We start from the raw sequence: 24,987 nt of genomic DNA on the forward strand, positions 1-24,987 counted from the left end.
TGAGTATGTCAAGTATTAGCAGATGAAAGATCTCTTGTCGGTATTTCATACTCAAGTACAGAGATCATTCTTCTGAAGCCTATTTCATGATCTGCTACAGGACAGCTTGATGAAAGAATGCGGTCTGGGTGATCTGCCCGAATGGCCCTGGCAAAGGTCAAGACAAGAAGAAAATGCACCAAATAAAAGAGTTTTTTCGCTCAATGTAAGGGTTTCTTGCCTTGCCAAAGGAAAAAAAAAGAAAGCATCTCAAGAACAACGAGGTCATCAACCTTCCAACTGGAACAGTCGACGGGCCTTTCTCACACTTGAACCCCCTACTTTCGGGCCTCGAGAGCTGCTTTGATGGCTATTTGAAGATAGAAATGAACAAAGTCAGCCAAAGGATCGATCAAATCAGGCTCCTCCACTGCATAAATAAAAATTGCCAAGGGGGAAAAAGGGGGAAGAGGGGCGTTCGATGCGGCCTTTGTCGAAATGAAATATGGTCGGGGGTCTACTCACCATCGCAAGAGGTTTTGGCATCGCCAAACAGCATCCGGGTTCCGGGCATGTAGAACATGGGATTCGGGACATCGGCTATAAGAATAATTACCAAAACAAGGGAGGAAGCATTAGCATTTCCCTCTGTACCATCGACAAGAGAGTGCGAACTATAGAACGCGTCAAGAATGGGCACGTACCGTATCCGCTCGACATGCCCCGTTTCATGACAATCACCTCTTTACTCTTCCATGCGTGCAAGACGGGCATTCCCGAAATAGCCGAGTCCGGCTCCATGGCGATGGGGTTGACGGTATCGTTGGCGCCGATCACCAGCGTGACATCCGTATCAGCAAAGTCGTCGTTGATTTCGTCCATTTCCAAAACAACTATTCGCCGGCCAATTATTAGCAGCTGCGACACCACGAGTGGACATGGCGAAGAAAAGGAAAAGGAAAAAAACAAAAAAAAAAAGAATCGCTGGGCGCGCGCTCACGAGGGGCACGCAGTGTTTCAAATACTTACTGTCATACGGCACCGATGCCTCGGCGAGCAGGACATTGCATTGACCGGGCATTCGGCCAGCCACTGGGTGAATCGCGAAACGGACCGTCACACCCGGGCGCGAAGCATGGCCACGATTTCAGCAAGAGCGTATTGAGCCTTGGCGACCGCCATGCCGTAACCCACAATGATGATGACACTCTCGGCATTAGACAGTGCCTCCACCGTGTCGTCAATGGTAGTCGGCGTGACTTCGCCTTCGATCTTCTTCTGCGTCTGCGCGGGCGCAGAGAGACCGCCAAAGAGAACGTTGGTGAGAGATCGGTTCATGGCAACACACATGATATACGACAAGATCGAACCGCTCACACCAATCAGAGAGCCCACACTGGTGAGAAGCGGGTTATTCAGCATCAGTCCTTCGGCCACGAGGGCAAAGCCAGAGTAGGCATTCAGCACGGTGATCACCACGGGCATGTCCGCACCTCCGATGGCGGCTGTCGTGGTATAACCCTTCAAGAAGCTCAGGACGGTGTTGGCGCCAAGGCACGCCGCCGCAATACCTGGGTTGGCCGGCGCCATCGTGATAAAGGCTCCCATCGTGGCGATGTTGCTACCCAGCAGTGTCGAGTTGATGACATGACGACCCGGTAGGATTTTGGGACTCGAAGACATGCGTCCGGCGAGTTTCATAAACGCCACCAAAGACCCCGTGAATGTGACACCACCGATCAGGACACCCAGATACGCGGTGACCATGTGAAGGGTCGTGATATCGGCAATGTCAACCATGACACTGCCGATACTGGTCAAAACGGCTGCAAGTCCGACGACCGAATGCAAGGCAGCCACAGTCTGCGGCAGTCCCGTCGGGGTGATGCGACGACCGATCAGACCTCCAGCTAGTGCACCGGTACCTGCCACGACCACAAATTGAGTGAGGGTCTCGGTGTCAAAACCGGCTGCCGCCAATGAAGCCAAGATACCGGATACCACTCCGAGAATACCAAAGATGTTGCCACGTCGAGCCGTCGTCTGCGACGCAAGGCTTGAGATGGAGCTCATACACAGGATCGTGCTGACCAGATATCCGGCCTGAACCAGTCCCGACATCCCCGTGCTTGCAGCCGCCAGGAAGCCGCCACCAAACACCAGACCAGGCACCGCATACAACCATGGGTACTCGGGGGGGTCGGTGGGTCGCTTAAACATGTCCAACATGCGCTTCGTGACCACAAAGCCACCGGATACATTGACAAATGCCAGCAGCACAGACGCCGCGCCGAGATATTCCGGCAGAGTCGTGGGAGTATACCCTCCACCCATGATGAACAGACCACCAATACCGACCATACCGGAGATGGCGTTGGTCACGCTCATCAGAGGGGAATGCAGAGCCGGGGCCACCCCCCAGACGGCGCGGTATCCCACCAGACCAGCCAGACCAAAAGTCATCATGTTGCTCATGAAAATGGGGCCGGTGGCTTTGCCGAGAGCAAGCGTCGTGCCCATGGCACCCGTGAGCAGGGAAACGTCCCGAGTGGCCTGTTTCCAGGGCGTCAGAGCCACTGCTTCTCCCCCTTTCTGTGCGGCCGCCGCTGTAGCTTGAGCATCTGGCTTGGGAGTGGGAGGTGGTGCGGGCGGTGCCACTGGAGGTACGATTTCACCGTTGCGCGTGACGACAGCGCCGCGCACCACTTCGTCGTTGAAATCGACGCCGAAGGATTTGTCCTTGGGGGCCATAGACAATAAGAGCTTGACGATGTTGTTCGAGTACAGGGTCGAGGACTGGGTTGGCAGACGAGACGGCAGATCAGTGTAGCCAATAACGGTGACATCTTTGTAGCTGGCCAGCTCTCCGGGGACCGTGGCCTCGCAGTTTCCACCGGCTTCGGCGGCCAGATCCACGATCACTGAGCCAGGCTTCATCGCGGCCACCATCTCCTTGGTGATGAGCTTTGGCGCTGGCTTTCCCGGGATGAGCGCCGTGGTGATGATGATATCAACTTCGCGCGCCTGTTCCATGAACAATCTCATTTCGGCCTCGTAGAATTCCTTGGACATCTCCTTGGCATAGCCGCCTTGCCCGGCGCCATCTTCCTGGAAATCCACCTCGATGAATTCGGCGCCGAGGGACTGCACCTGCTCTCGAACGGCGGGGCGGGTATCGAAGCCTCGGACGATGGCACCCATGCGGCGGGCCGATGCGATGGCACTCAATCCAGCGACACCCGCTCCAATGACGAGAACCTTACTCGGGGGAATCTTGCCTGCGGCCGTGACCTGACCGGTTAAGAACCGGCCAAAGTGGTTGGACGCTTCCAGGACAGCCTTGTACCCGGCAATGTTGGCCATGGAACTGAGGGCGTCAAAGACCTGTGCGCGGGAGATTCGCGGGATGCGGTCCATGGCAAACGCGGTGACGCCTCGCGCGGCGAGGGCTTCGACGATGGATTTATTCTGAGCGGGATAGAGGAATGAGATCACGGTGGTGCCCTTTCGGAGCGCTTCCACTTCATTGAAGGGCCCATCCATCTGCGGACCTCGAACTTTGAGAACAATGTCACTCTCGGCGTAGACGGTGTCTCGATCGACCATGGTAGCACCGGCCGCTTCGTAGACCGAATCCAGCAGCTGGGCGCCCTCACCGGCACCACGTTCAATCAGGACGCGCGAGAAGCCCTTCTTCAGCAGCATCGTGACATTCTGCGGAGTGATGGCCACTCGGCGCTCATTGGGAGCGATCTCCCGGGGCACACCCACGGTCAATGCCGAGTATGGTGTGGCGGCTACAGTTTCTGGCGCTGAAGTGGCCGAGGTGTTGGCACGCTTGGTCACGCATGGCCACTGGGCCGACAGAGGAAAGCATCTCTTCTGTGACGCGCTGAAGAATGCAAAGCGTCGGTATTGGGAGACTACGATTTGAGAGCCTACTGTTTAGCCATACCTCCAAGTTTTCCATGAAAGGCTTCTTTTCTGTTGAAAGAATAGGTGATTTCTTGAGGTCACCGCCTATAGTCCTCGTCCGGACAGAGAGGGAGGGAAAGAGGGAAACGTGTTCAAGCCAGCTCACATACCAGACTGGGTACCGAGGACTTTCCCCACACAGGCACTGGACCCTGCCAGGCAGGGTCTCAGGGCCGATCGCAAGGATACAGAAACACTCATGGCTGAATCACCACGCTTTGTCTCCGTGCAGAGAATCAGACGAGCAGCAGGCGCATCGGAAGCACCTTTGGCCCCTTTGGGTGTCTCAGGGCTGAGCTCGAGCGGGCAGATACTTTTAATGGAAGCAGAAAATCGAGGGAAGTTGGCTGAAGCTGAAGAATGTGGGGGGGGGGGGGGGGGGGGGAGAGAGGCAAGGTGATCGGAGCAGAAGAAGAAGAGGAACCAGAGGGAACAGAAGGAGGAGTAGAAGACGCGATGCAACGGGACGCGCTGTGCCGAGAGGGGTACATACAACCCCCTCCGAAAGCTGAGAATGCAACCAGTTTGAACGATCCGAGCAGGGGGGGAGTCTGTATTATCCAGTATTCAACCGCACAGGCACCGTATTTAGTGACGAAGAAGTAGAAGCAAAAAGCTCCTCCTTTGGTATCTTTTGAACCTGAATGACCCTCCCCCCACATCTATAGAGTCCCTCTCCACCTCCACCGATCGTCCACTGGCTCCACCCGTGTCGCTTTCGGGCGGGGCTTTTCCCCGCAAGAGGCGCCGGAGGCCCCCCCGAAGGATTGGGCTAGACACCCAGACACCAGTGACCAAACCTCATCAAGACAATGGATCATCCAATGGAAAGATGCAATGCATCCGTGAATCGGCGGGGCGAGGAGCAGAGCTTTTGGTATTTATTTCATCTGATTTCGATTTTCTTTTGGCAAAAAGGAGCATACGTAGGTACGGTGCATCTTTCTACTGTAGGTGCCAGCGAGCTTCGCCAAAATTCAAAAAATCGAAAATCAAAAATCAAGATATATGACGGGTGCCTCGGGTTCGAGTCCTGCTACCTACGAGCACCGAGAGAGTCATTCTGTTTCAAGTGCATGAACGTGGGAGTCAGTCGCGGACGCGGATGGAGAAAGGATGGGATTCCGGTCGTGGCGGCGCGGGGGAGACCGTTGAGACGGAATCGACCGCCAAGAGGTGTTCGAAAGAAACCGAAGATGATCCCTCTAGATACTAAAGCACGCACAAGAATCAAAATGATAGAATTGTCAATCGACTGCAGAAACTTTTTTGTACAGACACCAAGGTCATGGAGCGAAGGTCTCGCTCCCAACTTATATACATCCCTCCCCAGTCTCCTCAGCACAGGAGCCACCAACAGGACCCGGACCGGACCAGACATCTAGAACTCGCACGAAAAGTCATGAACTGCGTCTCTCCATGTGCCAGCCATCATAGCCGCCAAATCAAATCTATATACCCTCTCTCGAGGGGGTTCCGCGGCCGTCAGTGTCAAAGAAGCGAGACCACCTGTTTGAGCAAAAATGGAAAAAAAAAGCCAAAAAAAAGAGAATGAGAATGAAGAAGAAAAGAGAAAAAAGTGCCCCATCCGTTGATTATTTTGGCTTCGTGTGACGAGAAGATCCGGAAGATCGCTCATCCCACCCTCGTCACAGACGCTGCGTGGATGGAGGAAGTTCCTCCACCGTCTCGGAGACGCTGCCGACACCCTTGCTGTCGATAAAGTGGGTGATGCGGCTGGATGGGAGCCAAGCACTCTCGGGCATGACAAAGTACGAGATGAGCGCCAAGATGGTGACGCCGGCCATGATGATCGGGGCATCTAGAACAATCACCATGCAGTCAGTCAAATGACATCGTAAGACTAAGGCGCAGGGAACTCAAAACAAGATGGGGAGAGAGTAGGCGGCAAATAATGAGAGAGAGAGAGAGAGAGAGAGAGAGAGAGAGAGAGAGAGAGAGAGAGAGAGAAACTTACAGTTGAGATTCTCCCCAGTTACGGGCCACGCGTAGGGCGAAAACAATATCGCCACCACCCACCCGTTCCAAAGGACACCGATGAATTGAAAGGGCTTGCTCCATCGTCCCAGACTCCATTGCGGCTTGGGGAAGCGCTTGGGTGTGCAGAACAGACGACCCAGACAGATCAGCCCGTAGGCTGCGGCGCTGGGGACTCCGGCCGCGGAGACCAGCGAGGTGAAGGCCACACTCGACGGCAACAAGGTGCACGTCACCAGGGCCGCGACGGCCCAGACGACAATCACGGCGTTGCGGGGCTGGCCATTGTGGACCTTCGAGACCCATCCGGAGAAAGGCAGGACGCCGTCTCGAGCAACGGCAAAGACCAGGCGGGAGGCCGCGATGATGGCAATGGCGGTGTTCTACAGATTTCAATAGGGTTTAGCAAAAGTCCACCATGGACTGGAATCCCTCCCAAGAAACCACTGCAAGGACAGGAAAAGGGAGCTCTGGGGATCAACAACGTACCAACCACAGGGCCGTAATGCAGACAATGTTCATGAAGATATGCCCGCCTCGACCGAGAACAACGGCGTAGAGAGGAACAAAGGGCTGCGGCGAGCCAAACTCAAACAGCTGGTCCGCACTCGGCTGTGAAGGGGAGAAGAAGTCAGTCGGGATGCTTCAAGAGACGCTTCCACCAGTGGAAGAGAATGGTCACCTACCGCGCAGAAGAGAAACAGAATGATGGTGGCCAACCCGCCGAAGCCACTGGCAACGGTACTCCAAAAGATGCCCCGCGCCGCAGTGACGGAGGCATTCTTGGTCTCTTCGGCCACATGGCCCGAGGCGTCGAAGCCGATGAGGATACCGGCCGTGGCCAGGTATGACAAACACCAGTTCCACCCGTCAGGGGCCCCGGTGCCGTTGTAAGTAGTCATGAAGGCTTCATGGGGAGTCCGGAATCCCCACGTCTGCGCCGTCCCGATGGGCAGCCAGATGAGGTTCAAAAAGAAGTCGAGCATGACGAATCCAGCAGAGACCCAGAAGACATACTTGAAGTATCGGGCTGGAGAGTGCAACGAAATAGTGATTAGTAGAGGCCAGGAAAGAAGGAGAGAGAGGAATGGCATGTCAAGTGGAAGCGCCGCAAGGAAAACTTCAAATTCACCGGGGACGTACGGGGCAGGAAATTCAACAAAGCCGCCAGCGCAAGAAGGACCTCGGTACAGATCCACTGAACGGCGCGAAACTTGACATCGCTTGTGTCAGATGGAAAGTCCAAGTTGAACACAGTGATTTCCTAGCGCATAAGAAGACATCAGCAAGATTGCGCCCCTGATTGAGGGATGAATAGATCCAACGTACGGCAAGCATATAGTTGACTGCGGCCTGCGTGTTACCTAGAAGAAGCAAGATAAGTTTCAATCAGAATAAACACCCCAGCCAGTTGCATCTTGCAGGACTTGAAAAATCGGGGATACACCACGACTCACTCGCACAGAATGTCGTCCAGGCAGTAGTACTCCACCACGCCACCACGAACCCAAGTAACCGGCCAAATCGAGGACCTCCAGCCTCGGCAGCCCAGAGATAGATGGAGCCGGCCGACGGTGATGCCGAGCACACCTCCGCAATGACGGCAGCCGTGATGAAGGTGAACACCATGGTCACCAAGTAACTCGTCCAGTAGGCCAAGTTTCCACCCGCCGCGATACCGGTACTGAACGTGACACGCACACCACCGACAAAGTACAGCGCGGCTGAAGCAAGACCCTGTCAGTCAGCCTCGGCTTAGTGCAACAATACAAGAGGAGACTCGCCCCCTCGCTTGCGAGCGATGAACATACCGAACGTGGTTGCAAAGTTCTCGAACAGAGTGTATGTCCGGTGCAAGACCTATGGGCCGACGTGTGGAAATCAGCTTGCTGGTCCTTCTTTCTTTTCTTTTCTTTTTTTTGATCATGACATAGAAGAAAGAGATTCAATCTTCAGATCCGAGCTCGAACACCTACCGGCTTGTATCCCATAGTTCGCTATCATCCGTCATTAGCATTGCATCCAGAGAGAGAGAGAGAGAGATCGCTTTGCATCATAGGGACCGCCGCTCTAACTTACCAGAAGGGCCGCATCATCCTTTGCCTCGACCGAGCTGCGATCGCCTTCTCCGTCGGTGACCACCTCCTCGCCGCGACCGACGGTGAGATTCTCCTGCTCGTGAGCCATGACAGCTACCTTACTGGTGAATCAGGGTATCCGATGGCAATCTCCAGAAAGTTGAAATCTCAGAAAATTCCGCTCAACGACGAGCACGAGTCCAGGCAGCGTCACGCTCAGAACCAAAGAGAAAACGAAAATTGTTTGGCCCAAGGAAAAGGAAAAAAACCAAAAAGATCCTCCCAACGACTCTCTTTCACTCAATTAATATTTACCTGGTTACTTCAAAGGATGTGGAGGTGCCGTCCAAACAATTCAGCAAACCCCAAAGAGTAAAATGAAAATGACTTCAAGAGTCATCAACGGAGAGTTGGAAATTTGCGGCCGATTATACTTTTTGCGGGCCCTTGGCACCGACGAGGCTATTTGACTTGCCGCCTTTCGCCTCTCCACCGGTAAGGACCTTAAGGTAGGGGGGGGGGACCTGAACTGCCCACTACAGACACCTCTCTCTCTCCTGCTAACTCGAGTGCAGTTCTCGGCCCGTCAGCTTCACCAAAAACCTTTCAGGTCGCCAACCCCACCGGGCGGAAAGTTTAGGGATGAGAACGGGAACCGAAGAGTACTGGCTGGAACGGGCAAGGGTGAAAAGTACGAGAGACCTTGCGAACGGACCGCGTAGAGCATCAGTTGCGAAGGAGTAGACAGGCAGTGTCGACGCGGTAAAAATCAATTGTGAACCTCGCGGACTCAAAAGGTCTGCAGAATCGATTCTTTCGGCCACGAAGAATCGAAGAAGAGCTACGAGACCGAGACTCTCGTGGCCTTGATATCGACCAGGATGCCGCCTCGGGGTTTGGGCCCCACGTCCGGCCCTGGTGCGGCCACTGCGGTTATCTCGGGCGATTGGATCCTGCCCGTGGGTGATGGTGACGGTGATCCATCATTCGCAAGGGAAAAGGTTGCCCCCTTGCAAGGTACGGCGAATGGAAAGCTAAGATCATGGGAAATCTCTTAGGTCATACGGCCATACAACTTTGTCAGCTACCGGTGGAATCCTCTTGCCGATTCACCTTATCAAGCCTTGTCGATGCTCTCCAGGTTATCAAAAGCATATTAATTATTGAGCACAGTCTGCGCTCTACACTTTGCACTCTGCACTCTACAATCCTATCGAGTCTCAACTGGTCGAGTCCTCATTACGCTGCGACGCGACGCCATTGAATATCGAAGCGGCCAACCCTCCCGGTCGGCGGAATATTCCAGTCTTGATTGGTTACCAGGGCGGTGTCAAAACCCCAACGTCGGACAATTCTCTGAGTCGAATGATTTGGGGGTGCAATGCCCTTAGTTATCTGTTGGAGGTACCCAAACTGGTAGGACCATGGTCTAGAGGTAGGCAAGTATATATCTGCTACGAGGAGTAGACTCTGTGACCTACAAGCACTTCTACAAAGTTATCCGGATTGATCTGGCTTCCATGACCCACCGTCCGCTTGACTCCCTAGTTACCCCCGAGTAACTGTCCGTCTTAAGAATCCTACCGACACCTAGGTACTCCTACCTACCTAGTATCGGAGTGGTCTGACCCGCAAAAATTTTTTTTCCAACGTAGAACGTGGGTCTTTTCCTGACGTGATCTTCAAACCGAGCTGAGGTTGGCTAAGGTTGGGGAATTCATCTGATTCGGTCGCCTATCCGCAGCCTATCCTGTTTCTGGCCATTTGCTTGTTCTGGGCACCCTGGCGATGAACTACCTGTAGCTAGACGGAGGTCCTTTTAAGTTCCTACACTAGTTCGATTACTGGTAGCCAAAAGGAAGTTGCACTTCTGCGAAACTCAGTCTTTCTGCAAGATAGTCTTGCAGAATAGGGCGAGTCAGTACGAAAATACTTTATCTACTAAGGCTTGAGTTCTTTGAGAAGTCTAGTGGGTGAACTCACATCTGCACTCCAGTATCGGTGGCCTACTACAGTACAGTACATACCTCGTGCACTGTACGAGCGAGGCTCGCAACGGTTGGAGGGACCTCCCGCTGGGGGCATGCACCTATAATAGCAGGCCATTGTGATTTGCGGATGGACCAACCCGTGCGTTTTTTTTTTGGCCATGATTTTGTCCCAAATTGGCAAGTGGAAAGCTTCTAGTTCGGAGTCGAGTGACTGGTGACAAAGCCAAAGGATCGAGACTGACTGGTCGGCATGAACCGTTCTGCTCCACCTACAATTTCAAGCGCCATGGCTTGGCTTGATCGAGGTCAGGTTGATTTAGATTGTGAAAGGGTCTAAAAGAAAACTATAACCGACTTTAGCCGGTCACGTCACTCGGTGAAGGGGCACACAGACGTGACAAGAAACCCCCCCCCCTGAAGCAGAAGAGAAAAGAAGAATGAAAAGAAAATGAAGGAAAGAGAGAAAATGAAATTGAAAGAAAAGTGAATCAGTCGGAAGTGCCAAGGGGACACGCGAAAGCTACGCAGAAGAATGGCAACAGGAACCTTATTGCAAGGTAAAGAAGCAATTACCAAGATGGATCATCTGCGATCAGTGGACGGACGGACTTGTCGCCAAACTCGGGTGTGTGCTGTGAGCACCAGCTTGTCTGATGCAAGGTCCGAGATACTGACAGTATGTAGATGCTATATGTATTGAGAAAAAGTTCATGTAGATCTGCCTATGTGCTGGAGTGAGTGTAGTCCAGAGAAATAAATACAAGTGCAAATAGTTGTTGCTCGCCAACGGTGTCGAGCAATGGCTGTCTAAGTGCGATCATTCGTCGACATCGTGTTCCTTTCATCGAACATGGTGGTATGAGCTCCAGAGGATAGCCAAAAAGTAAAGAAAAAGAAGAAACAGAGACAGACGGAAATGAAAGCCATTCGCTCATGGGAGGAGAATATTCGTTTGGATCTCTTCCAGCGTCTCCGTCCATCCTTCCGGAAAAGCGCGTCGCTTGAACCAGATGCCTTCGAGAATCTCCAAGGCTTTATCGACATTGCGGAAACCAAATCGTTTCAAGTCATGCATGGTGCGCTGCACAAACTGCTGTTCATCGCTCTTGCGCGTCTCCCGACCGGCAATGAAGAGCGGCCACAACACGGCCAGTTGGCCGACGTCCTTGGTCAACTTGCGAATCAGGGCCACGATCCGGGTGATCAAAGAATCGAGGTACGCCCGGTCGGTGATCCAGTTGGGTCGACCTGCGCCCGCAACTTGATGCAGATGAACCAGAGTCGCCTTTTCGTACGCCTCTACGCATCCGTAGTACTCTAACATGTCCGGCATGGGGAACGCTTGCAGATTCTCCTCTGTGAGCTCCAAGTCTCCGAGAGATTGGAGGCCGCTGGGAGTGGTTTCCCGCCAGGCGGCAAGCTGATGGAAGATGCCCCGGTAGATCAGATCCTGCTGGTCTGGATTCAACCGCGCCTTGTCGCGGGCGAATGTGCTGATGGTGGCCTTGACCTCCATCATGCGGGACCATGCCTTTCGCAGCTCAAGGAGACGAGGATCATCCGGGAGGGATGAGGTGGACAGACTGGGGATTCCTAGATTGTACTCCCACCCGCCTTCCAGCGTCTTCCAATAGCTTTTCGTTGCAACTGCGTCGCGGGGTCGTGCACACGCACCGGCCATGTCCAGATAGGACAGCAGAGAAACAAGGAAGGACCGTAGAGGGTGGTTCATCTCGGCGATGCGCTGTGCCTCCCCAGCAGGGTTGTCGGGCCGAGGATAAAAGAGGATCTTGTACATTTCGCGGGCCCCCTTCAAGTGGATCTCCCAGTTCTGGTGTTGGGAATCCATCATCTAGAAGGTAAATTTGGGTGAGTACCTCTCCATGTAGACGCCCCCTTCATAGCCGACATATGCAGACGTACCTCAAAGAGACAGAGCAACAAGCAGGTGGCAAAGTCCCGAATTCCGATCTGGCCGTGGGGGAGCGCGTGCCGGTCCCGAACAGTCTTCATGACCTGCCCATACTTGCCAATAGCCTGTTCAAAGTGCTCATGCCGTTCCATCCCACTCGAAGTATTCGCCAGATGCAGAGCGCCCAACGCTTGCATGGCGGCCACCATGGACGGTGATGATTGTGCGAAATCGGGGAAATCACTGCGATACGGATTGACATTGAGGGAGGTCTCGTAGATGATCAGCAGACACGAGACCTGATTGACGAAATGAGCAAAGTAATGATCGTCGGCGGAGTGCACGCCCATTGATCGAAGATCGGTCTGTAGAATCGGCTGCTGGAAGCTAAACTGCGTCTGGCCCGTCCATTGGGGCAGAGTGGTTGGAGACACCACCACGGTCTCGTATTCTTCCTTCATCACCTTCTCCGATTTCACAGAGACTGCTCCTGAGCCACATGACTCGCCTGAGGATTCTGGGCTGCTGTCGGACTTCTTCTGCTTCCCGCTTAAATGGCTGGCTTGCGGGGTCTGAGAAGGCCCGTACACCTTAAAGGTCATCCGGCCCTGCATGCCATCGCACTCGAGGCCCAGACGAGTGCAATTCTTGCAGGTCGGGGCAGCCTCATCGCAGCGAACATGCCGCCGGCGACAGGTCGAGCAGCCGGTGAAGCCGCGATGATGCCAACGGCGAACACGTTTGCGTGGCGGGGCAGAATCGGAGGAGGGTCGCTTCTGGCGCGAGGAAGATGTCGACGGTGATGAACACCGTGACTCGGACGACTGCGGCTGTGTGGGGGAGGGTAAGCCTGGCGATGTTTCGGCCTTCACTGGAGCGCCCGCATTGCGAACTTCCATGGGGGGTGCGGACGGGAGGGTGCGGCGTGGCGGCGAGACATTAAGACGCGGGTCGCAGCCGTGATCATCGCATGATATACGGCGACCGCGGGGTGCTCAAACAGGGGGGAAAGGTACGGCGCAGTTGCAGACGACTTGCTCCCCGGGTGAGATGGATGTAAGGAAGAGAATGATGGAGGAATCGTCGTGGCTGAGCTATGACCCGAGCGTGACAGGCTAGCCTATTCTTCGTTCGCCTTCGGTGGCCCTGGCACGACAGGCGACGGGCTCCAAGCCACAGGCACAGACACAGGCTCCATCCAAGCGGGTTTGGGGGCGGTTTCAAACCCCATCCAAGCGTGGTGGAGAATGGCGGCTGAAAACCCAAGGGCGGCGCACTGTACAGGGATCACACCCTTCTCGAATGAAATTGGACAAGAATTCTGGGACTGCTGATGTCGTCTCATGGGTTCTGAGGAGGAGAGAAGAGAAGACCACCAGCCCGAAAACCTCGCGGTCGCGGGGTTGCAACCCGATTGTAGAGACACGTTGAGTTTTCACACGAGTCAGTCCGTCTATCTCCGTCTTCCTCACGTGGCTTCATCCACCCTGGAACTCGAGTCATGTTGCCACTGAAACGGTTTAATTGTAACCACACAAAAGGGTGGTCGACAGACCAAATCTACCTATAGAGGATATGGATTTTGTTGCAAGTCTTGTGTGTGACTTCTTTTTTTATCATTTGACCCTCGAAAGACTCTTTCTAGCTGACTATTCCTCGAGGATACTTGGCAGGCCCGCTGGAGGCTTTCTTTTTGAGCATTTTCCCTTTCCTGCTGTTTGGAAAGGGAAGAAGAAAAGAGAGAAGAAAGAGAGTGCTCCCCTCACTGTTGTTCTGATCTTATTGTACATAGATTCTTATCGAGTCATAATTTGAATACCGAGGTACAAGGCCACGCCCAAACAAAAGATCCTCAAGATTTCATTTGAACATGGATTCTCTGGCTATGGCGCATCATTGGACTGATTGCCATGGGCTTTAAAACAAAAACACAGAAAATATCGCCCATTCCCTTTGCTCATGATTTACTTTAGTCTCAACGGCAAAATTCCGAAGACGACTATCAAAGTACTAGACACGCGAGAAAGCTCTCGTAAATGACCGCGATGCATTACGGATCCTGGATCTTGACCTTACAAAAGAAACAACAACTTGCTCTTCTCCCACCCACTTACTACTACAGCGGGTGTTTTGTCAACATCAACATTAGAGTATTTGCTAGCATTCTCCCGCGAATGAAGAAGATATGGGAAACAAAAGTCAAAAGTGACTCCAAAGGCAGATCCCATTCCATCATGGAACTGTGTGTCTCCGTCTTGTCGGAAGAGCTGCGATGCGGGGAAAGCAACCCCGGATTTCATGCCGAGACTCGACAGTCATTCCCCTCCTTGTGTTTATTCCCTTGAAATCTGCACTCGGACTTATAAAACAGTTCCCTACATGGATCCTTCCATTTGACATTTCCACTCAATAACGCCATCCCACAATTCAGAATGACTTCATCCGGATCTCGATTACAAGGCAAAGTGGCCATTGTCACGGGTGAGACAGTCCCTGTCCTCCTTCTCGTTTCTCTCTAAAATAATTGCCCCCCAAGAATCTCCTTTCTCGTTCCCGAGTCTCATATTTCGTTCATCCAGGAGCGGGCTCTGGCTTTGGAGCTGCCATTGCCCGACGATACGGCGAGGAAGGCGCAAAAGTCCTCGTTGCGGATATCAACGTCCAAGGAGGCGAACAAGTGGCCGCGCAGAACTCGAGCGATCTCAAGTTTCAGCGCATGGACGTGACTCGACGAGAGGACTGGGAAGCGATCGTGGATCGAGCCTTCTCCGAGTTTGGCAGATTGGATATCGTGGTGAATAATGCGGGGACAAGCTATCGCAATAAGGTCAGTTGGTCGATTAAATGTTTCCTAGGCTTCTTTCTACTTCTACTCCTAGGGAGCAATCCCTCCCCTCTGCTGAGTTACATGGACCAGTGCTGTATATTTTGGAACATCTTCCGGCTAACAATCGAAAATAGCCTACCGTCGAAGTCACCGAGGACGAATGGGAGCGGGTCTTCAACGTCAACGTCAAGAGCATCTATCTCGCAGCGAACGTGGTCATGCCCAAATTCATCGAGCAAGGCCAAGGCGGGTCCATGATCAACATCTCGTCGACGGGTGCCAGCCGTCCTCGTCCCGGCCTCGTCTGGTATAATGCTTCCAAGGGCGCCGTCACAAATGTACAATCTTCCTCTCCTCTCCCCTCTAACTTGTTTTCCCCTTCGAACAGTTCAAATATGCTCCATGACAATGACAGAAAAAGCAAAAGGTCCACCAGCTAACAAGAGGCTCATTCCAGGCAACCAAAGGCCTGGCAGCCGAATACGGTCCGCACAACATTCGCGTGAATAGCGTCGCCCCTCTGCTCTCCGGTACAGGTCTGTTTTCCATGTTCACCGGCATGGAAGATACTCCCGAGAATCGCCAGAAGTTCATCGGTAATGTGCCTTTGGGTCGGCTCACAGAGGTAGATGATATTGCGAACATTTGTCTCTATCTCGGGAGTGAAGAGGCGCGCTTCGTCAATGGAACGGAGATGGTGATTGATGGTGGGAAGTGTATTTAGTCTTTTCTTGCAATTAATTTTTGTCATGTTATGATGGATCTAAGGGAGATGGTGCTGTGTTGTCTAGATGTGTTCAACATGATCAGACATTATTGTTTGATCTGTGCTTTCTATGGAATCTCGTTTCGAATCAACTTTTTCTTGTTCTTAGAGCGTGTGCCATCTCATTGGGCATGTAACCCCTAGATCAGGACCACCTGAATTTTTTAACTTGGACTTTGTTACTTCCACTGAGAATTAGTGCTTTCCACCACTTCCAGGAAACTGCAGCTGATGAACCGTCTCCCCCCAGACTTAGAATCTCGTCACCTCCATAGCAGGTTTGGTACCAACCGCCGCCTCAATCTTCTCCAAAACCTCCTCGGTCAACTTCTCCACGACGGCCAGCGCACGCACATTCTCATACACCTGTTCCACACGAGAGGCACCAATAATCATCGAAGAAACATGAGGATTCTTAAAGATCCAAGCCAAAGACAACTGCGCCGTCGAGACTCCCAATTCCTCCGCAATCGGCTTCAAAGCCGCCACCTGCGCCAACTGCTTCTTCCACCCCTCATCGCCCACCGTCTTGCGCAATCCCTGGATGTACCCATCACTCGACTCGGCCAGACGCGATCCGGGCGGAGGATTCGTGCTGTCATTGTACTTGCCCGTCAAAACACCGCCCTTGAGCGGTGAAAACACGGTCAGACCGAGACCGTGAGCCTCGTACAGCCAGCGATATTCCTTCTCCACGCGCTCGCGAGCCAGCAGGTTGTACTGGGGCTGTTCGACGCACGGACCGATCAGATGGAGTTTGTCGGCGATGCGCCAGGCGTCGGCGATTTCGCTGGCGGTCCACTCGGAAGTACCCCAGTAGAAAGCCTTGCCGGTGTTGATGAGATGGTTGAAGCCGCGGACGACCTCCTCCATGGGTGTTTCGCGGTCCGGTCGGTGAGCGTACACGATATCCACGTAAGGAAGGTTGAGCCGTTGGAGGGATAGATCCATTCCTTCAATGATGTGCTTTCTTGACAGGCCCTTGTTGTTCAGTGGTTTGTTGGGGTTGGCGCCATTGGCTCCGCCCCAGTAGAGCTAGTGAACGGGAGGAGGCCAAAATCAGAAAGACGTTTGTCCTGAGCTAATTCTCTCTCATTCATGAGGGGTGGGGGGTTGGATGTTGACGAAAGAGTATACAGGGTAGTACCCCGGTAGAACGGTCTCTTACCTTGGTCGAGATCACCAGATCGTTCTGCTTCCAGCCAAATTTCTTAATTGCTTCTCCCAGAAGAATCTCCGATTGACCTCCAGAATACCCTTCGGCAGTATCGAAGAAGTTGATGCCAGCCTCGTAGGCCGCCTTTAAGCAATCAAACGCAGTTTCTAAGTGCGAGATTGTAAGCATTCCACATTTGGCATTTGTTTTACCTTTTGTCCTTAGAAGAAGGGGAGGGAGGGGGGGAGTAGAACGGCTAACACCAACAGAAGGAGGTGTAAGAACAAATTCTTCATACCATTTCCCACATGGCCACCGTAGGTTAGCCAGCTTCCCAACGAGATGACAGACACCTTGAGACCGGTACGGCCGAGGTTCCGATATTGCATTTCCGGCAGACTGTCCGACATTGTGACCGAATCTTATGGTTTTTTTTTTCTTCACTCTGCACTTGTAAAAGACGAAGGAATTGAGCCAGGCACCGAGGGTGAGGGGCAGGACCAGGGAAGAGATGGACATCATGTCCCTTTTATAAGTCGCGCACATATCCCACTACCAACGACCAGACGTCACTTGGCTCATCCATTGGTGGATCATCCCCCAAGCCAGTCAAGGCTCGTGAAATAGGCCCATTCGGTCGCTGGGTTATTCCAGATTACTCGGGGATGCGGGGGGAAGAGAAACTAGACCGTCAATGGGGTCACTGTCACTTGTATGGTCCACAGCACACCAAAAAACCTCCCTAAAAGAGGGGGCACGAATGAAGCCTCGTCGATACGGAGCTCCGTTTGGGGTCAACCGGGCGCTAATCGGGGGCTCTCTGTTGCCCCAATTTGGACGCCGATCGTAGCGTTCACCTTCCCGGTTGGGGGAGATTTGGGGGGAGGAGGAGGGGCACATTGGTACATTGCAGAATCCCTGAATCAGGCACAAGCACCAAGTGGCAGATGGTGTCATCTTTTAGGCTAATCGGCAGATTTGTTACTATTCCCACTTCTCCTTCCCCCCTCAGGTAAATGGTTCGTCGGGGTTGCATTTCCACCGGCGCGATCAAGCTTTCGCTAATCATGCGGGAGGATGTCGAGGCCTGGTCGAAGCGGCCGGGGACTTTCGAAGCTCTTTGGTCGGTTCTTGGATCGGTTCACAAATGGGAGAGCCGCGGGACGAGTACCTCAGGTTCGTGATGTGCGTGAGAAGAAGGTCAGGTTGAGCAGATCCGCTGATTCAAGGGGCGTAGTGAGATTGGGACAATGATCTATTGATCACTATAGTTTCTTAGTATGCGGGGGTGTCATCCCCCCATTCGCGCTTTCAAAACTAGCAAGGAAATCTTCGAAAAAAAAAAAAAAAAAAAGAAAAATCTATGACAATTGATATTCACCGTGCCCATAAGTTACGGAAACCCCGCCACTACAGAGGTAGTTTTACAACCATATACATGAAAAGGATAAGTCCCAAGGCAATGCTCTCTGGTAATGGGAGGAGTGAGCGACCATCGCAAGCGTGGCCACCCTGCAGAGTTCACCAGACGGTGTCAGGGAGCGCAACGCACCGCGTGAACCATTTCCTGACATCCGGCCATGTTCACCGTAGAATCTAGTGACCGTGTCCCTTGTGGGCGTGGTTGTGGTGGTGGTTGTGCGCACTGCCCAGAAGGACCTCGACTTGGATGTCGGGCTCCTGCAGCGTGGGCGGGCGAGCCTCTCTCTTGGCAATGTATGAAACCACGGTGGACGTCTCCACGGCAGTGGTGAGGGTGGTAGACACCGTGCGCAGGGCACCCTTGGTCGTGGTGACCGGGACACCGTTGTCACCAAGAACGACGACGATCTCCTGCTGGACATAGATGATCATCTCGGGGTATGCGTCCACCACGACGGAGGAGGTGGGCGTGGGCGTGGGCGTGGGTGAAGAGGTGGGCACAGAAAGAGAAGTCACCACGGCAGCATCGGCAGCAGCAGCAGCGGTGCTGGTCTCGGGTGCGGCAGTCTTGATGGCGTCGGCGTGACCCAGCACATTGCCAACATTGATCGACTCTCCGAGCGAGACCGAAGGCTCGACGGCAATGGTCGGAAGACTGACTTCCAGCGTGGCGGAGAAGGAGGCAGGCGGTGCCGAGGGATTCTTGTGCATCGCGGCATATTCGGGTCCCCAGGAGATCTTCATCGGGCCGGGAATGCCGTCGTCGTGCATCATGACCCTTTCATGGGCAATGGTGTGGGGCACGTCAATCTGACACTTATTTTGATCGGCGTCACTCTGGATGTTAAAGACGCCGCAAGCCTCAATCTCGCCGGAAGGGTCGGTACAGGTGTCCAGGGCCTCTTGAAGCACACCACTCTCCCAGCCGTTCATAAAGTCACCATGGTATCCATATCCAGTGGGGTCGCCGTTGGACAGAGCAAAGTATCCATCTTGGTCCTTGAAAGCGTAGGTGTTCCAGATTGTCTCGAAGAACAGAGTCGCCAGGCGAGTCTCGTATCCCTCAGGACAGAAACCGCCGTTGCCAAGGCTGGGGTATGCGACGTGTGATCGGTGATCGTCAGAATCGACATCTTCGCCATTCCAGCACGAAGGGAACAAGAGCTCCAGACGAATACCGTCGGTACAGTGCTCATCGAGAAATTTCTTGTCGGGCAAAAAGTGGCGCGCGAGGGAGGCCTCGGGGTCAGACTGGTAGTGCAAGCAGTTGAAACCGAGCGCTTTCTGGCGCAGAGCCGCCTGCGAGATGGCATCGCCAGACCAGGACGATTTGGGGGGGTCAGGCACTGGCCAGGTGAAGTTGCGTTGGTAAGGGTCACCAGCCAGCATACGGAAGTTGTCCGGGAAAGCCTTGATATCCTCGCCGTACTGAAGGTAGTATCTGATTCAGTGAGCATCAACGGTTAGTTCTCAAGATCTCCAATTCAATATACGCCCCCTCCCCCCGGGCTGGATGTACATACGCAAGCATACCACCCACTTGCTCCACCATCTCGGCACTGCCATTGGCGTGCATGAAGTAGAGCGCGGGAGTCCAATAAGCGGACTTGTCCTGCGTCACAGCGCAGGATGTGCAGTCGGATTCCAGCAAAGAGTTTTGATCCGAACTCATACCGAAGCCTGTACTCTCAGTCAGCAACTTGGTCCATGCCTTCAACGGATACCAAAAGGACACTTACTTCCGGATCCATGAATGACATGCACATGGTTCGAAATCGAATTGGGGTCCACAATAGGATCCAGGCGGGCAACACCGCTGCGTCCACGACAAGGCAGACGCCAGAATGCATCAGACAAGCCAGGGAAGAGCGTCAAGCTGGCAACCAAGGCCGCAGTGAGGCGGTGCGAGTCCAGCATTTTGAAAGAAGCGAAGATGTTGATAAAGAAAAATGAGGGGAGGAAGACCGTGTAAAATGAGCGACAGTCGAGCCAGTAATCCTGAATCGCGCAACAGGTGAGACGCAGAAAATTTCCCAATTCGACCGAGTCAATCGGTCAACAGGAAACCCAGGTGTGAAGCGCAAGAAATGAATGAATAGATGGACCGCGCAGCAGCGAGTGAGTAAAGATGTCTGTGATCAAGTCAGTTTGACTGGGGTCGCCAGACGTAAATTGCGCGTTGGGGTGGGAGGCGAAGAGCTACATCGATGACCCTCCAGTCGGCTCCGGTCGATCGATAGGAGTGTAATGTGGGATAGGGGGAGGGTTGCAAGCACTCGGTATATCCTCGTTCCGAATAATGAGGCCCTGTATCATGATCACACAGGGCTGACCGACAGGACATCCAGACGGAACCTCTCCCCGGGAGGCAGGCAGGGGAATGCTCCCCTTGCATCGGGGCGCAACGGCAGGCGCAGCAGTGGGTGTATCGAGCAGCAAAAGGGCAGCAGTGGGGTAATCGTGGGCATGTTGAAGACTTGATGATGACATTCCACTTACTGCGACTGAATGCAACGGTGAGGTCAGTTTGCTGGATCGTAGTAGACCAGTGAATTCCAACTGTGTCCAGGGTGCGGGCAGCCAACTCCAAACGTTGTCCGGTCTATAAGAACGAGCAGCAGCGAGTCAGTCCGAGGCTCCATGCAAACCCACTACGCCTTAACCCTGTGTCTCCCTGCCCGGATCCTTCTCCAGTGATCAAACTTACGTCTTTCTTTCCTTTTTTCCCCCTTGAGACGAAGGTAGATTTGAGGCTCAGCCTGTGAAAGAGTGAAGTTCAACGCAAGATTGAAAATATAAGGAACGATGCCACAGCCCTAGGAGAGGAGTGGAAGAAAATGAGTGTAGAAACCAGGCTCGACGACAGGGATAAAGAAGGGAATGTGTAGGCTGGATCGAAAGCACCAGTCAACAGATGGGGTCGAGGGGGAAAAATAATTAATGGACTCAAGGATAGATTTATCTAAGACCCTCACAGACAAGACAACTGACTCGAGCCTCTCGTCCATCGAAATCAGGGGGGCGGGCTACATGAGGACTCACGCTTCACAGCCTCCCATCTGTTTTCTCCCCCTCCAGTCCCGCTATGCTTCATCCCCGGTGTCCACTGCCCAGTGGGAGTGGGAACCCAGTCTTGGCCAAATTTCCTGATCAGTGAACTAACTGAACAATGGGGCAAAGCGTCTACGGGTTGCCCCCAACGGGACTTGCTATGCGCGAGAGCGACCAGGGGCGGAGGAGCATCGATGAGCGCAGAAAGGGGAAAGATATCGGACTGGGTGTCCTCATTCGATAGGAACATCTCCATCGTCAGGACGGATGCCCGGTGGGCGATCTACATCTCAGACAATTAGGGAGGCAAAGTGGACACCTGCAAAGTGGATGTAGTTATTTATTGCCCTTGCACGTCCGTTGAGAGGTGCCAGCAATTTAGAGTAGGCCCCGTCCCTCTCTCTCTCCAGCGGACAAAGTAAAGAGAAGAGGGAATTCAATTTCAAGTGTCTGTAGGAATTTGACCAGAGCGAGCGTTCCACCGTTCGCGCTGGAGGATGGGGGGGATTGAGATGCGCCCACCTGAAACGAACAACCGTGTGTTCTGACGGTCCACCTGTCCAACAGTGCTACTGCTCGCCTCGTCGAACACCTTCAAAATTTGGTCTCACTTTCCAGATGAGACTTCAGAACCGGTTAGGTGGGTATTTGACGGGTTGACGGCCCCACGATACGCCACTGGATTGGGCCGCTCGGCGCATCATGAAACGACGGGACGGACAAACGAGGATGGACGTTTGAGATGTTCGACGGGGGCGAAGGAGAATGAAAGAGGGACTGTCCGCCTTGGGGTTCGATCACCAGTTGAGCGAGAAGATAGCGATGATGATGGACATGTGACTGAGCCATCTGATTGTCCGCTCCGGCAGACTCAGGGCTGACGCGAGTTGGTCTGGCTGCACCCGTCACTGAGACTACTGGGCTGACAACCGATGCTTGACTATCCCTCACGCATGAGGTGTCACCATGAAAAGGTTTACATTGGTACCTAGGTCTTTGCGCCACATGGAATCTGCCGATCCTTCACCTAGGCGCAATCCGCGCGCTTGGAAATGCGCCGTATGATGGGTTTTGACAGGGCTGGTCGGTTGCGCTTGCTAGGTACCTACTGCGACAAAGTACAAACTAGTTCTAGTTCCATCCACCTATAACCTGCTGGACGGGAGGTAGATATACCTACGTTACTTACGGCGGTATCAAGCTTAAATCCCATATAAAAGCCACAAACAAGTCTACCACCAGAGGGACAACAGCCCACGGGGAGAGTTATTCTGAAATTTCCCAGAAAAATTAATGAGAGGTCATAGGGAAAAGTGTCCATAATTTGGTTAGCACTGCGCCCTTCTCTGCGATTCAAGGGTCAACTTTCTTGCGACCCCAAGGGGCCTCAACAACAGGAGGCCAGTCCCACTCGGAATCGCTTTAAACGATCACATAGTGTAGGATACTGTGATGATGTCAAAAAAGAGACTATTTTACATGGAAGACAGTTTGGCCGAGTGGTCTAAGGCGCTTGACTAGAAATCAAGTCTCTTCGGAGGCGGCGGTTCAAATCCGCCAGCTGTCGAGATTCTTTTTGTATTTTTCACACTCTCCACATATGGAGAGAACAGGGCAAAGACCCTCCTCTTATTTTAATACGTTGGCAGATCAGCCAAGCCAGATGTTTTGTTGAAATGCAGCCCGCATCCCAGTTGCTCCATGGGACGGACATGCATCCATCACCGCGCCTGCCCTCGACCAGCCCGGTGACCGAGTTCCTGACCTGTATGCCCCCTCAACAATCGATAGAAACGGACTCTGTGGAAGTGTGTGGTATTATATTCAAGACCCCGTGGGGCGCCACAGGCGAGACAAGGTCATCCCGGATGGGGAAAAAGATGATAGCGTACGTGAAGAGGTGAAAAAACAAAATAAAAGGTATAATACAGCGAATTGAAGGATAAAAGTAACCAACGTCACTCGGAGGAAATATGCAGAGAAGGAGAGACGTCAAGCAGAAGAGTATTTATAGACAAAAAGAAGAAAGGAAACGTGCAAACCTCCGTGATCAAGGTCATCTCAACGGGCATGTGGTCTGCGCAACGCATCCAATGCCTTCCTCGCACTCGAATTCAAGTTCTCCGACCCGGTCCCCCCATTCGCATCCTCGGGCTTGGCCTCGTCAATATCGCTATCTCGCGATCCTCCCGTCTTGTACCGCGTGATCATTGGCGGGATGATCGTATATGACTCCACGATTCCCTTTTGAATCAGTCCGATCATGGCCAAGTCCACCGGTGCGGTCAATCCCTGATACCCGCCCAGATTGTAGAGTAACTTCTGGGCGCCTCTTTTGGAGACGGCGTACCCGATCGTGGAGACGGGATACCACGAGGGAGAGATCAAGCGGTGTCGGGATGTGTGATTGACAATGGCGCCCCATCCCTCGAGCTCGCTGACGTAGGCACCGCCGGTGTTGTTGCGGGTGGGTGCGAAGGGATCGTGATAGAGTAGATGTGGGGGCCGGTTGTTCGTGTTGGGAATGTCCCAGGCGGAGCCGATGTAGAGAAGATCCCATCCGGCGCCTGTATGTCGTGTCAACAAGAGTGCGACGTTTTTTTTTTTTTTTGTGCTGGGCAAGATATTCCAAGGAAAAAAGCACTTACCATATGGGGCGGTGGACGAGTTCACCGCATGGGAGAGATTGGGAAAGAGAGTCTGCTCGGCGAGTTGGGCACTCATTTCAGTGAAGATGTCACGCACGTGGACATCCCAGTCCACATCATCCTCGATGACCATGGCCGATTCAATGTCCTCGTCCAACATGCGTTTCCAGACATTGGCATGGGCGCGCCAGCATCCGAGCTGCTCGGGGCGAAGAATTCCACTACCGTCGGGCTTGGCCTTTTGCTGTATCAGACTGCCATTGACCTATTTTTTTTTTTTAATATTTCGTCCGAGTCAGCTGTATGTTCGCCTTTGAATATGTGTCTCTTTTCGGGGAGTCGAGTGAGCCACTCTCCGAAAAAAGAAAAGAAAAAGAAAAGAATCCAGCCCGGAGATGGCAGGAAGTGATGCTTACCCCAGGCTCGAGCGTGGTCGACAGTCCCGTCAAAGAGCTGATGAGTGAAATGGCATCCTGACGATCGAGGCGACTGTGGTTCACCACGAGTTAGCACCGAACCTTGAATCAATGCAGCAGATACACAGCCACCACCCCGGCAGGATGGAGACGATGACGGGAGATGGGGAGGTCACCAGGCGAGACGAACTGCGGCATGCTAATGTAGTAAATTTTCTGAAATCCCAAGGTTGCATTGCCGGCGGGATTGACGTTTACTTCCACGACCTGCTCGGGTTCCGGTGCCGGACGAGGACGGGCATCCGGTTTGGCCGAGGGCGAACGTGAGGGTTGGGGATGCGATTCGGCATAATGTTTATACTCGTCTTCGCGCTGATATTCGGCCGGTGGGGATTCTGGTGGTACAGGTTGCGACTGGGCAGGGGACGGTGGTTTCCAGTCGTCCGTTCCAGGCCTCGGATGGGACAGACCCGGTCGATGTGACGAGATCCAGATCAACAGGAGACAGACTATCGTGAAGGCGAGAGCGACCGTGGGCCAGGGTCGTTTCGTCGAAGACAACATGTTTACACCGGCGAGCCAAGTGGAGGTGCTCGGGGATATAAAGATGGAGAGAGACACCTCATGTCGATCTCAAAGACGGAGAGGGAGAGAGGGGGAAGAATAAAACCAAAAAAAAAAACGAAAAGAGAAAAAGGATATCCTCAAAATTAAAGCCTACTGGAGATATGGAGCTGGGGCTGAAATCACGGCACGATAGCAGTTTAA

At 53.3% G+C, this 24,987-nt stretch overlaps 8 protein-coding genes and 1 non-coding gene across 9 annotated transcripts; 2 read left to right on the plus strand and 7 right to left on the minus strand.

Moving 5' to 3' along the window:
- Positions 1-317: 317 nt before the first annotated feature.
- Positions 318-1,060, minus strand: POX_a00126 (uncharacterized protein; the record flags this gene model as incomplete). Its single annotated transcript, XM_050109075.1, has 4 exons — positions 318-349; positions 505-579; positions 684-872; positions 1,009-1,060. 4 exons carry the CDS (start codon positions 1,058-1,060, stop codon positions 318-320), a joined length of 348 nt encoding a protein of 115 aa, XP_049972843.1.
- A 35-nt stretch (positions 1,061-1,095) lies between these two features.
- Positions 1,096-4,155, minus strand: POX_a00127 (NAD(P) transhydrogenase; the record flags this gene model as incomplete). Its single annotated transcript, XM_050109076.1, has 2 exons — positions 1,096-3,902; positions 4,065-4,155. 2 exons carry the CDS (start codon positions 4,153-4,155, stop codon positions 1,096-1,098), a joined length of 2,898 nt encoding a protein of 965 aa, XP_049972844.1.
- A 1,448-nt stretch (positions 4,156-5,603) lies between these two features.
- POX_a00128 (Thiamine transporter thi9) lies at positions 5,604-8,139 on the minus strand (the record flags this gene model as incomplete). Its single annotated transcript, XM_050109077.1, has 10 exons — positions 5,604-5,776; positions 5,933-6,335; positions 6,442-6,564; positions 6,639-6,982; positions 7,096-7,216; positions 7,282-7,316; positions 7,410-7,676; positions 7,764-7,812; positions 7,929-7,949; positions 8,032-8,139. 10 exons carry the CDS (start codon positions 8,137-8,139, stop codon positions 5,604-5,606), a joined length of 1,644 nt encoding a protein of 547 aa, XP_049972845.1.
- A 2,813-nt stretch (positions 8,140-10,952) lies between these two features.
- POX_a00129 (uncharacterized protein) lies at positions 10,953-12,832 on the minus strand (the record flags this gene model as incomplete). The annotated part of the gene is made up of 2 exons (XM_050109078.1): positions 10,953-11,873; positions 11,945-12,832. The coding sequence occupies 2 exons, from the start codon at positions 12,830-12,832 to the stop codon at positions 10,953-10,955; spliced, it is 1,809 nt and encodes a 602-aa protein (XP_049972846.1).
- Positions 12,833-14,365: 1,533 nt separating this feature from the next.
- Positions 14,366-15,484, plus strand: POX_a00130 (4-formylbenzenesulfonate dehydrogenase TsaC1/TsaC2; the record flags this gene model as incomplete). The annotated part of the gene is made up of 4 exons (XM_050109079.1): positions 14,366-14,414; positions 14,513-14,760; positions 14,895-15,098; positions 15,218-15,484. 4 exons carry the CDS (start codon positions 14,366-14,368, stop codon positions 15,482-15,484), a joined length of 768 nt encoding a protein of 255 aa, XP_049972847.1.
- A 294-nt stretch (positions 15,485-15,778) lies between these two features.
- POX_a00131 (putative voltage-gated potassium channel subunit beta) lies at positions 15,779-17,092 on the minus strand (the record flags this gene model as incomplete). The annotated part of the gene is made up of 3 exons (XM_050109080.1): positions 15,779-16,561; positions 16,695-16,849; positions 16,981-17,092. The coding sequence occupies 3 exons, from the start codon at positions 17,090-17,092 to the stop codon at positions 15,779-15,781; spliced, it is 1,050 nt and encodes a 349-aa protein (XP_049972848.1).
- Positions 17,093-18,278: 1,186 nt separating this feature from the next.
- POX_a00132 (uncharacterized protein) lies at positions 18,279-20,021 on the minus strand (the record flags this gene model as incomplete). Its single annotated transcript, XM_050109081.1, has 3 exons — positions 18,279-19,545; positions 19,628-19,784; positions 19,844-20,021. The coding sequence occupies 3 exons, from the start codon at positions 20,019-20,021 to the stop codon at positions 18,279-18,281; spliced, it is 1,602 nt and encodes a 533-aa protein (XP_049972849.1).
- A 2,619-nt stretch (positions 20,022-22,640) lies between these two features.
- POX_tR002 lies at positions 22,641-22,722 on the plus strand. The gene has a single exon. It is a non-coding gene; the product is annotated as a tRNA-Ser (tRNA).
- Positions 22,723-23,216: 494 nt separating this feature from the next.
- On the minus strand, positions 23,217-24,783 carry POX_a00133 (uncharacterized protein; the record flags this gene model as incomplete). The annotated part of the gene is made up of 4 exons (XM_050109082.1): positions 23,217-23,722; positions 23,804-24,068; positions 24,220-24,292; positions 24,344-24,783. 4 exons carry the CDS (start codon positions 24,781-24,783, stop codon positions 23,217-23,219), a joined length of 1,284 nt encoding a protein of 427 aa, XP_049972850.1.
- Between the last annotated feature and the right edge of the window lie 204 nt (positions 24,784-24,987).

Source organism: Penicillium oxalicum, chromosome I (genome assembly GCF_001723175.1).
Source record: "Penicillium oxalicum strain HP7-1 chromosome I, whole genome shotgun sequence".
Lineage (NCBI taxonomy): Eukaryota > Fungi > Ascomycota > Eurotiomycetes > Eurotiales > Aspergillaceae > Penicillium > Penicillium oxalicum.